The 12413-nt window shown below is 36.8% G+C and overlaps 1 protein-coding gene across 2 annotated transcripts in view; it reads left to right on the top strand.

Annotated features, from left to right (window-relative positions):
* Positions 1-12413, top strand: part of PRKD1 (protein kinase D1) — a 353215-nt gene that overhangs the window by 303415 nt on the left and 37387 nt on the right. For both annotated transcript variants that reach the window (XM_034937377.4, XM_034937376.4), the window contains one exon: positions 2107-2213. In XM_034937377.4, coding sequence (XP_034793268.1) covers positions 2107-2213 — 107 coding nt within the window. The remainder of the gene's footprint in view (positions 1-2106; positions 2214-12413) is intronic.

Here is a 12413-nt window from a genome sequence, read left to right as displayed (position 1 = left end):
GTGTATCTTTTTGTGTTCTGCCTTTAAAAATTTTTTTTGAGATAGTTACTACTTGGAAAATTGGGATATGTGTGTTTTGAAAGAGAAGGTTTCGTATTCCTGAAAAACATTTTTTCTTTAATATAGGCAAACTGTACACACAGTACTGAAGAAGTTTGGAATATCAGACAAAATATTGAGAAAACAAGGAAGTTGTGATTTGTAAACAAATTAATTCCATTTTCTTTTGGCATACTTGATCAGAAGTCCATTCATGTTATTAGACAGAACAAAATTTAACTTCCCAGTGTCTTTAACAATATATTTGTTTCCTGAAGGTTTGAATTTTTTTTAAATTTTTGAGGTGAAATATCAAGTCTTTACCTATTTTCTTATTGTCAAGCTCTTTGGTAAGTTTATTATTCTAACTTCTGCTATTTTAGATTTAAGTCAGTTAAAGGGTATTTTTCAAGTCTTTAAAAAATATTTAATATTAATGCTTTACCTGCCCTGTAAAATGACCTCATAACTTTCAGTTCCTTAATATTATCAATAAGAAATTATTTCTTATGGTGAGGTTTAGTGTTCTGAAATAATCACAATGTCCCATTCAATTTTATTTATCACTATATGATATTGTACTTTTTAATTTAAAAAGTAATTAAGTTCTACTCTATTTCACAATGTAATGTTGAGTCTTATAAAATGCTCTAGTGATTTCTTTGATGAGAAACCTATCATGAGCCACTAACCATTGTACCGTTTGTTAATGCGTAACGGTATAATAGAGGGGACCAAATGTTTGATTACTGCTCTACAGTATAATAGTTGCATGCAAAAAAAAATTATGGTAGATAGATCATGGTAAATATACATAATGCACATCGTATAGGGGTGAGACAAGGGTGACAAATGAGAGTAGAGAGACCAGCAGATGCCAGATAATTTGGAACATCCAACACTGAAGACCAGGAATAGGAGGAGGCTGCCACCTGGAAGACTGATACGTTAAGATTAGACACAAATGGGGTAAAGTAGATGAGAAGAGTCTCAGAAGAGAGGTCAAGTACTACAGTGACGGAGGAGTAGAGATGAAAGAAGTCATAGCCTTGAAAAAAGTACTTGCAGGAAAATGGCTAAGTTGAAATAGAGACTGCAGTCAATCAAACAGTAAGAAATGATGTTAAGGAAATAGAGAACATGAACACAAGCTGATTTGATAGTGAAGGGAAGCAGTCTGGAAAGAGAAGGAATAGTGAGAGTGGGATATAAGGTGAGTGAACACTAGCTTTACAAGTGTTGGAAGACTGGAATTTCAAGTTAGTTTGTATGTTACCAAAAAGTTTGAGTAATTAGATCCATTTTCCATTTCTATTTTCTGATTCATTTTCATTTCTTATTTTCAGATTCAATTAACACTACTACATTTTTGTACCTACCACAATGTAGTAGTGTAGAAGTTAAGAACTTGGGGGTGCTCCGTAGAATTCCTGAAAAGTTTGTTATAGTAGTTAAATGAGGTGTAATATACATAAAGGGCCTATTATATGGTGATTATGATGATAACTAACCATTTTTGAGTGTGCATAGTTATCAGGGTATTTTGTACACTTTACATGCCTCCTTTCATCCAATCTTCTCCTCATTGTAGATGAGGAACCTAAAATTCAGAAAGAGTGAGTGATTTGCTCAAGATCACACAGCTAATAAGTGACAGAGCCAAGACTTTAATTCTTTCCCCTATAACATACATTATCTTATCAGGACCTTAAAATTATACTTTCTAAAGGGGAGTTAATTTGGTGGCGATACAAATATTTTCTATATTAAGTAACTCAATATTCTGTTTATAAAACATATATTTTATGAAAAAAACAGGGTGTTGATACGTATAGCTTTTAATGCCCCAATTCTTTTGCGTTCTAAATTATGGCTATTTTTAAAGCACATATTTGATTTAGAATAATGAAATCTTTATATATATATGTAAGTCAGTGCTCTTTAGAAATGTTAATTTATTCAGTGAAATATGTTTATCATTTCTTTAAATGTCCTTGCAAATTTTAGTGTTCTTTAAGATAGATGATATTTAATAACTTACTAATGCTTCCCTTTTTCATTTTAAAGGAAAACATCGTAAAACAGGAAGAGATGTAGCTATTAAAATCATTGACAAATTACGATTTCCAACAAAACAAGAAAGCCAGCTTCGTAATGAGGTTGCAATTCTACAGGTACTTCTTTGGTTCTCATTTGGGGGAAGGGTATAAAAATCCCTCATCCTTTACTTCTGCAAAGCAAATAAATTTTCTCTAAAAACCTGTGGCATAAATATTTTGGAACACTTTAAAATAATTGAAATGGCAGATCAAGTATCAGGACTTGCCTCAATAGTATCTTTCCTGAGTCTAGGCAGCAGTTGTTCTTTTTTATGTATTTAATTGTAGGTTTCAATATATAATTAATATTCATTAAATGGGTAATATTTCAGCATTTGCTCATAGTGGACATGCTGAGACCATTTTATTTTATATTACAAATGACCTTGCCTTCATAAACATGCCTTCTTTATGCTGTGATAATAACATGAATTGGGTATGTAACTGTCAGCATATCAGTCACAGGAGTGAGCTATGTCTGAGAAGCAGATCATGTTGATTTTATTAATGTCCTCTTTGTCTCTCACTGTAAGCCTTTCATTTGACATCGAGCGTTGTCACTTAACTTCTCTTATTAATAACAGTCCCTTTTTCAAACCAGAATTTGATAATAAGATGTATTGTGTGATAAACGTAATTTTTGTAACCATTAAAATTTTTTTGCAGACCAAAGGGAAATAAAGCAGTTATTTGCTAAATGTAGTCATCATGGCTATCTAGTCTACTCAGTTGAGATCATTGATAAATTCCTATTTTTATATACCTGCCATAATTTTTTACTTCTCATGCAAGCATGTCATAATTTTTAATTCCCAGTTTTAACGGACAATTTTTTTCGCAAAACAGAACATTTCATTTCTTCATTTATAGTTTCATTTAACTGCCATTTATTGAGTTTCATATGATAAAAACCTGAAAAAGATATGATTTCTGTCCTAAGGGAGCTCATGTGCACAGACAGCCACAAATATTGCCTGCTATACATAGAAAAATAACATAGACTTTTCTGGGACTCAGAATTTCTAAAGATGATGTTTTTGTGTCTCTGGACAACTAATGTAGCACAGAGGACTCACAATGCTCTCTGCTTACATGGGGAAGAAAACAACCATGGATGTGAAGATACTAATTAATGGATTCATGTCTTAGTATCTGCTAATCAGTTACAAACAACTGGCAACATTGAGGTGCAGATGACATCTGAAACTCTAGTAAATGACATCTTTCCTAACCTGGCCCTTGCACTTCCTGTCTCCACGCACTGTGGTCTCCTGAAGGAAGATACTTTTGCAGGGAAGGAATCCAGAGTTAGCATGCGTACAGGAGATATTTATTCTTCATTATAGGATTGGAGAAGAGAGCTTCATGGTTAACATGGTTACATCTTTCTATATTTTACTGCAATTGCAGAAAACTGACTAGATGTTGGGGTTCTAATTTTCTGTGTCTAGGCCTTTTAATTGGCTTTCCCCAAGTCTGTCAACACAGTATCAGCTACTGACTCGAGAGGTAGAAAAATAAAATAAGGCCAGCCGCGATGGCTCACGCCTGTAATCCTAGCATTTTGGTAGGCCGAGGAGGGTGGATCACCTGAGGTCAGGAGTTTGAGACCAGCCTGGCCATCATGGTGAAACCCCATCTCTACTAAAAATACAAAAATTAGCCAGTGTGGTGGCAGGTGCCTGTAGTCCCGGCTACTCTGGAGGCTGAGGTAGGAGAATCACTTGAACCTGGGAGGCGAGGTTGCAGTGAGCCAAGATCGTGCCATTGCCCTCCAGCCTGGGCAACAGAGTGAGACTCCTAAAAAAATAAATAAATAAAAACAGAAGGAAGGAAAGAAGGAAGGAAGGAAGGGAGAAAAATACACCTGAAGTATAAACTACCTCCCTATTCCTCTTCTAAAACAGAGGTCCTCAGTCCCCAGGCCGTGGACCTGTACCTGTACGTGGCCTGTTAGGAACTGGGCTGAACAACAGGAGGTGTGCGGTGGGCCAGAAAGCATTACCTTCTGTGTTCCGCCTCCTTGAGAATAGCAGCAGCATTAGATTGTCGTAGGAGTGCAAACCCTATTGTGAACTGTGCAAGAGAAGGATCTTCTGGTTGTGCACTCCTTATGAGAATAAAATGCCCGCCCCCTCCATGCTCCCATGGAAAAACTGTCTTCCACTAAACCTGTCCCTGTTGCCAAAAAGGTTGGGGACCATGGCTCTAAAATATTAGATGCAGACAACTCAGATGCAATAAATATACATTTGGAAAATCCTTCATCATAATAAGGTTTTCTAAAGAGTTTGGTTAGGTTGAAAGTCCAGTTCTGCTCCTGGAACGTATGAAAAGGTCAGACATCTCTGATAGCCTGAAATCTCAAACATCTCCATTACTTATACTCAATCCCACTGCCCCTAATCATTCTTTGCCTCATTCATCAAACTAGTATTTATCGAGTACATATTATGAGCCAAACACTGTTCTAGGTTCAGTAGATACAGCACAGACAAAGGCACACAGCTCTTTGCTGTCATGGGTCTTTAAATTATATCACTCAGCTATGCTCAGTTATGCTGAGTTGGATATTTGCAACATATTTATGTACTGAATTTTCAGTCACATAACCTGCACAGTGGGTCATGTCTAGGCTTGGTTTAATCATATACAGATAATAGGTTCAGTAGTTCATACTTTATTATAAAACTGCCAATTATTTTAAAATATGTTCATCAAGAATAGGAAACTAATCATGTCCCCCAAATGAAAATGAACCAAAAAAGAAGGAAAAGAAAGGAAAGGAAAGGAAGAAAGAGAGGGAAAGAAATACAGAGAGAAAGAGAGAGAGAGAAAGAGAGGGAGAGAGATAAAGTAAGAAACCCTTTTTTTTATTATTATTTACTTTAAGTTTTAGGGTACATGTGCATAATGTGCAGGTTAGTTACATATGTATACATGTGCCATGCTGGTGTGCTGCACCCATTAACTCGTCATTTAGCATTAGGTATATCTCCTAATGCTATCCCTCCCCCCTCCCCCCATCCCACAACAGTCCCCAGAGTCTGATGTTCCCCTTCCTGTGTTCATGTGTTCTCATTGTTCAATTCCCACCTATGAGTGAGAGCATGCAGTGTTTGGTTTTTTGTCCTTGCGATAGTTTAGTGAGAATGATGATTTCCAATTTCATCCATGTCCCTACAAAGGACATGAACTCATCATTTTTTATGGCTGCATAGTATTCTAGTCATAGTATGGCTGTGGTGTATATGTGCCACATTTTCTTAATCCAGTCTATCATTGTTGGACATTTGGGTGGGTTCCAAGTCTTTGCTATTGTGAATAGTGCCGCAACAAGCATACATGTGCATGTGTCTTTATAGCAGCATGATTTATAGTCCTTTGGGTATACACCCAGTAATGGGATGGCTGGGTCAAATGGTATTTCTAGTTCTATATCCCTGAGGAATCGCCACACTGACTTCCACAGTGGTTGAACTAGTTTACAGTCCCACCAACAGTGTGAAAGTGTTCCTATTTCTCCACATCCTCTCCAGCAGCTGTTGTTTCCTGACTTTTTAATGATTGCCATTCTAACTGGTGTGAGATGGTATCTCATTGTGGTTTTGATTTGCATTTCTCTGATGGCCAGTGATGATGAGCATTTTTTCATGTGTTTTTTGGCTGCATAAATGTCTTCTTTTGAGAAGTGTCTGTTCATGTCCTTTGCCCACTTTTTGATGGGGTTGTTTGTTTTTTTCTTGTAAATTTGTTTGAGTTCATTGTAGATTCTGGATATTAGCCGTTTGTCAGATGAGTAGATCGCAAAAATTTTCTCCCATTTTGTAGGTTGCCTGTTCACTCTGATGGTAGTTTCTTTTGCTGTGCAGAAGCTCTTTAGTTTAATTAGATCCCATTTGTCAATTTTCGCTTTTGTTGCCATTGCTTTTTGGTGTTTTAGATATGAAGTCCTTGCCCATGCCTATGTCCTGAATGGTAATGCCTAGGTTTTCTTCTAGGGTTTTTATGGTTTTAGGTCTAACGTTTAAGTCTTTAATCCATCTTGAATTAATTTTTGTATAAGGTGTAAGGAAGGGATCCAGTTTCAGCTTTCTACATATAGCTAGCCAGTTTTCCCAGCACCATTTATTAAATAGGGAATCCTTTCCCCATTGCTTGTTTTTCTCAGGTTTGTCAAAGATCAGATAGTTGTAGATATGCAGCGTTATTTCTGAGGGCTCTGTTCTGTTCCATTGGTCTATGTCTCTGTTTTGGTACCAGTACCATGCTGTTTTGGTTACTGTAGCCTTGTAGTATAGTTTGAAGTCGGGTAGCAGCGTGATGCCTCCAGCTTTGTTCTTTTGGCTTAGGATTGACTTGGTGATGCGGGCTGAAAGAAACCCTTTTGAAGTCCTTTTTACCATTGTCAGATATATTAGTCTCTCAGGAAAAATAGTAATTCTGAGACAGTGAAGTTAAGCTCACCTACTTTGAGTCCTTGCTCAAATATCACTCTCTACAGATACATGAGCACTACTCTAACACCCTATTTAAAATTGCAGTCCAAACCCCTTTCTCCATACTTCTCTTACCCTGATCTGTTTTGTTTTCTGTAGCAGTTATCACTTTCTAACCTACTATAGAATTGTATTTATTATATTTGTTGAAAGTTCCTCTCACCACTCTCAACCTTGGCTCTACCACTAGAATACACACTTCAGGGGGACAGTTAACATTGATTTGTTTACTAATGTATCCCCACTGCCAGAAATTGTTCCTGGCATATATTAGCTGCTAAATAAATTTTTGTTGAATTAATTAATTAAAGTTGTACAGAAACACCATCTTATAAGGTAACATCCATAGTATCCAACCAGGTAGCAAAAGGCTGGTTAGTTAGTTAAAAAGGATTATGTGTGTTTGCTCTGCAAAAACCCTCATTGTGTCATTTTATATTTATTATTAAAACTAGACCTCACCATCTTGAACCTGAAGAGACAAAATAGTAATGGGGATGGCAGTGGGGGTTGGCTTGCAACTCACTAACTCTCATCTGTTAAAAAAAAAAAAAGTACCGTGATTGAAGTCAATTGAATGGAGAGGAAGATTTTCTTTTACTAATCTTGAGAAATAAAATTCTGTTCCTCTGCATATAAAAGCAATATCCAGAAGCATTTGGTATCTTCTACTTTGTGGTCCTCTAGCTTATAGAAGCTGGTGCCCTAGTAGGGCCTAACAAGTTTTGCCCTCCCCCTTCCTCCTCCTCATTCTCCAGAGGGGACCATGTGGGTTGAAATGCCAATGGGGCAAAATCCTCCTCAGTCAGCTCTGCTAGGTCCTCAGATCAAATTTTGATTTGTTTCTGTTCTTGGGAAAAAGCACCTGAGCTTATAGAAGACTTCAAAGTTGTGTAAATAGGGAATGTGAGAAAAGGTACAGCTCTCCTTTTTTTTTTTTTCCATTTCATTTTCTCTATATAACTTAGGTGGAGGCTTTCCAAGATCTGATTTAATCATCAAAACACTAAGCTCTTTAGATATTTTTGAATAATTGAAGTTAAGGCAAGTCTAAGTCTTATGGCATATCATTTACATCTCATACCATTTGGAATAGCTCTATTTTCATTATCTGTAAATACTTCATTATTATTATGTTTCAGACGGGTGTTAGTTAATGTAGATATTGGCCAGGTGTGCTGGCTCATGCCTGGAATCCCAGCACGTTGTGTGGCTGAGGCAGCCGGATCACCTGAGGTCAGGAGTTAGAGACCAGCCTGACCAACACGGTGAAACCCCATGTCTACTAAAAATACAAAAATTAGCCGGGTGTGGTGGTGCACACCTGTAGTCCCAGCTACTCAGGAAGCTGAGGCAGGAGAGTCACTTGAACCCTCCAGGAGGCAGAGGTTGCAGTGAGGAGAGATCATACCACTGCACTCCAGCCTGGATGACAGAGTGAGACTCACCTCAAAAAAAAAAAGAAAATGAATGTAGATATTAAGCTTATTTCATAAAATTTCCATCATCCCATGTATATTGTTTTTGAATTTTCTGTTATTCATGTCAAGATAAAAATAAAAGGATGTTTTGTGATTATTAAGGATATCACAGAAAACTGACCTTCATAAGGACATGCAAATATATCTTCGAGCACCTAAAAGCTTTTTTGTTTTTTGGGAGAAAGGGTCTTACTCTGTTACCTCATTGGAATGCAGTGGCATGATCACAGCTCGCTGCAGCCTTGACCCAGGTTCAAGCAATCCTCCCACCTCAGCCTCTTGATTAGCTGGAACTACAGGAATGCCCCACCAAGCTTGGCTAACTTTTTTTTATTTTTGGTAGAGATGGATCCTCTCTCTGTTACCCAGACTGGCCTTGAACTTCTGAACTTAAGTCATCCTCCCACCTCAGCCTCCCCAAATGCTGGGATTACAGGCATGAGACACTGCACCAGGCCAGTTAGAAGGTTGAAGTCTAAAGCAAATAACACTAGTATGATATATTTAATGTATTTTATAATTTAAATCAACAGACTTGTTCAGCCGAAACTAATTTTTATTTTCTAACTTTAGAATATCACAGTGCATATAAAGGTTAAGAAAAATATGTGTACATATAATTCTAATGGATTCATTAATATTTTTCTCCTTTTCTTGTATTGCAACTTTCATTTATCAATACTAGAACAATACTAGAGCTCCTATTTATAATAAATGAAAGCATTTTGGAATTTTAAAAGCACTGAATATAGAATACAGAATATAGAAAAAATGAATTTTATGGGTCATAAATTATTCTCCTGTATTTATCTCATAAAATTACCTCTACTTTTCTGGTTTATATTCTCTTCTCATCCAAGTCTGTCTTCATTTAAAAACAGAACAATGGCTGGGCACAGTAGCTCACACCTATAATCCCAGCTCACATCTATAATCCCTCTCAAAGTGGAAGGATCAGATGAGGCTACTAGTTAGAGACAAGCCTAGAGGTAACTCACAACTCACAATAGGAAAGATACAGAATCAACCTAAATGGTGAAAAATGGTAGACTGGATAAAGAACATGTGGTACATAAAGACCATGGAATACTATACAGCCATAAAAAAGGGAAATCATGTCTTTGCAGCAACATGGATAGAGCTGGAGGCCATTTTCCTAGGCAAACTAACACAGGAACAGGAAACAAAATACTGCATGTTCTCACTTATAAGTGAGAACTAAACAGTGAGTACATGTGGACACAAAGAAGGAAACAATAGATACTAGGTCCTACTTGAGGGAGGAGTATGGGAAGAGGGTGAGGTTTGAAAAACTACCTGTTGAGTACTAATGCTTATTATCTGGATAATGAAACCAAGTGTATACCAAACCCCTACAACACTCAATTCAACTATATAACAAACCCTATGTAACATGTATCTCTGAACCTAAAAGAAAATATTTTAAAAAGGTGTGAAATATTCACATTAGCATTTTTGGTACTCAAATTCAAGGGAAGAAAACAGATCCCCCTCTAGAACCTCCAGAAAGCCACACAGCCCTGCCAACCCCTTGCTTTTAGTCCAGTAAGACCTATGTTTGTTTTCTAATCCCCAGACTGTAAGGTAATAAATCTGTATTGTTTAATAAAAAATTAAGTCGGTTGGTAGTGTGCACCTGTAGTCTCAGCTACTTGGGTGGCTGAGGCAGGAGGATCACTTGAGCCTGGGAATTCAAGGCTGCAGTGAGCTATGATCACACAACTGCACTCCAGCCTGTGCAACAGAGTGAGACCCTGTCTCTTGGAAAAAAAAAAACCATGAACGATAACAACAAAATGTGGTCTTGATTTATCTAGGCTGCGTCTCATAGCTATAGTCAAATCTCTCCCATACTTCAAATTTGTGCTCTGCTCCTCTTTCATTTCTTGTTTATAAATTCCCCTCTTGTCATTGGTTTCTACACCTTTCTTAAAGAAAATACATGGCAATACATGGCTTTTTTTTTTTTTTTTTTTTGGCCATACTCTTGATTTCTAAGGCTCACTTGATCCTTTTTAAATATCTCTTCTCACTTCATCCCTGTACTTACAAGATCCAATTTTTCCTTCCTTGCTAGCTTCTCTATCTTCCTAAACTTTTCCCTCCATTTATCTAAAGGATTTACGCACATTTGAAGCTCATTTCCAGAGCGAGGTCATCCATTTTGAGAGAGTCACCTGTCTTCCCTTAGGCCATTCCTTAATACAGCTCTTGAAGTCCAGCCTTCCACAGGCACTTCAGTCTCACATTTCCATCCTTAGGACATCTCCACTTTGCTGTACTGCCCCCACCCGAAACCAATCAGCCTAAAGCCAAACACGTAACCCTAATGTTTTTCCCCACAAGATACTCTCTCCCTTTGTGTATTTTGCTATCATTCTCTCAATTTCTTAGGCAAGAACTCTTCCTTCAGTTAATGAAAATATTAAGTCATTCGACAGTACCTGTGAAGCCCTTCATTCCTTTATACAAAGTGATTTGCTGAGCCTTTGGGCCGTATAAACATGAATAAAACCCTTTAAGATGTTCATACTCTATTTGGGCAGTCAGATACAAGTAGTTAGAAGTCAGAATCGCTGTGGAAGCACAGTGGAGGAAGTCATGGATTACCACAGATTCCAGAGCGTTGGAATCAGGGAGAGCTTCGAAGGGAAGCCCGGCATTGGCAAAACCTGGGAAGATTCATAAGCTTTTCATAGCCAGAGAAACGGTGGAAAGGGCCATTAGGCCGAGCAACCACCTCAGCAACATAAACAGTTTTTAAAAGCTGAGCCGCAAACTTTGGATTATTTTAAAAGAGTGATCTTCAAACATTTTTCTTCATTTGAACTCAAAAAGAATTCTGAAACTTTGTACCTCCTTGTGTATTTTTAAGTTGGTATCTAGCACTATTTTGTCAAAAATTGGTTTAATTTTTCTAGTGGATGGAAAATATTGGTATTTGACAGTAAAGCTGTCATATCACTCCTTTAAATGTACCCATTGGAATATAAATATTATAGACATTTGATACCCTTTATTAACTATTCTTTTAAATACATGAATAGGCTTTTCTTTAACAACAGTACATTTTGCAACATTCCTTGTTTTCCTTGAGCCTATTCCACTTTCCCTACAGAATTATATTTCAATGTAATGTGTTTTTATACTTTAAAGTCTTTTCTTGCTCTACCTTTCATAATTCTTTGCAATAAAAATATGTGTATATTGGCTGGGTATAATGGCTCGGGCCTGTAATCCAAGCACTTTGGGAGGCCGAGGCGGGCAGACTGCCTGAGCTCAGGAGTTCAAGACCAGCCTGGGCAACATGGCGAAACCCTGTCTCTACTAAAAATACAAAAAAAAAAAAAAAAAAAAAAAAATTAGCTGGGCATGGTGCTGCATGCCTGTAGTCCCAGCTACACAAGAGGTTGAAGCACGAGAACCTTGGAGGCAGAGGTTGCAGTGAGCCAAGATCGTGCCAGTGGACTCCAGCCTGGGTGACAAAGTGAGACTCTGTCTCAAAAAAATATATATATATTTTTAAATATCTTGATGGCAACATTTTAAATGTCTAAAATATTCTCCATGACTAATTTATTATTATAACTATTGTCACTTATTACTTATATAACTATATAGATATTATTCAGTAAGATAAATATTCTGTAAATCTTTATGCTTGTATAACATAAAAATTAAAATATTACTGGAAATACATTATTTAATGAAATTGACTTAAATTTAGTTCATAAATTGGTGAGTGAATATTACTTATTACTCAAGTGAGACAGGGTTCAGAAATAATTTTATTCCTCTTTTTAAAATGTAGGAGCTGAGTTGTAAGCAAAAAGAAAAACCTCAGTGATTTATATTTATCTTCAGTAGTTCATTTTTATTCTCCCTCTGTTTATAAATCCATTAAATCCTTATTATTGTTGAAAGCACGAATTAGAAAGTAAGTTGCAAAAGAATTGATTTCCAATTCATTGGGGTCATTCACTTCATACCAACACAGTATTTCAAATTTTCCCATTATTGTTCTCCCCATGGAAGAAAGTATTTTTCTCCCCATGGCAAAGCACCCTAGTAATATTTGGAATGTATGACATCCATGCCTTCCTTTTAGAAAATTGGAGAAAAATCATCATGAAAGCAAACTTGGGGATGGAAAATTTTCAGACCACAGGATATTCTTAGACAGATCTGTGTTAGAAGAGTATGTGTGGACTGTTAGGATTCATTCATGCATTCATTCATTCAAAGTATAATTATTGAATGCCCAGCATGTTCCA

This window comes from Pan paniscus, chromosome 15 (assembly GCF_029289425.2).
Source record: "Pan paniscus chromosome 15, NHGRI_mPanPan1-v2.0_pri, whole genome shotgun sequence".
NCBI lineage: Eukaryota > Metazoa > Chordata > Mammalia > Primates > Hominidae > Pan > Pan paniscus.
Note: the sequence above shows the minus strand (reverse complement) of the source record. Positions and strands in the feature narration are given on the sequence as shown.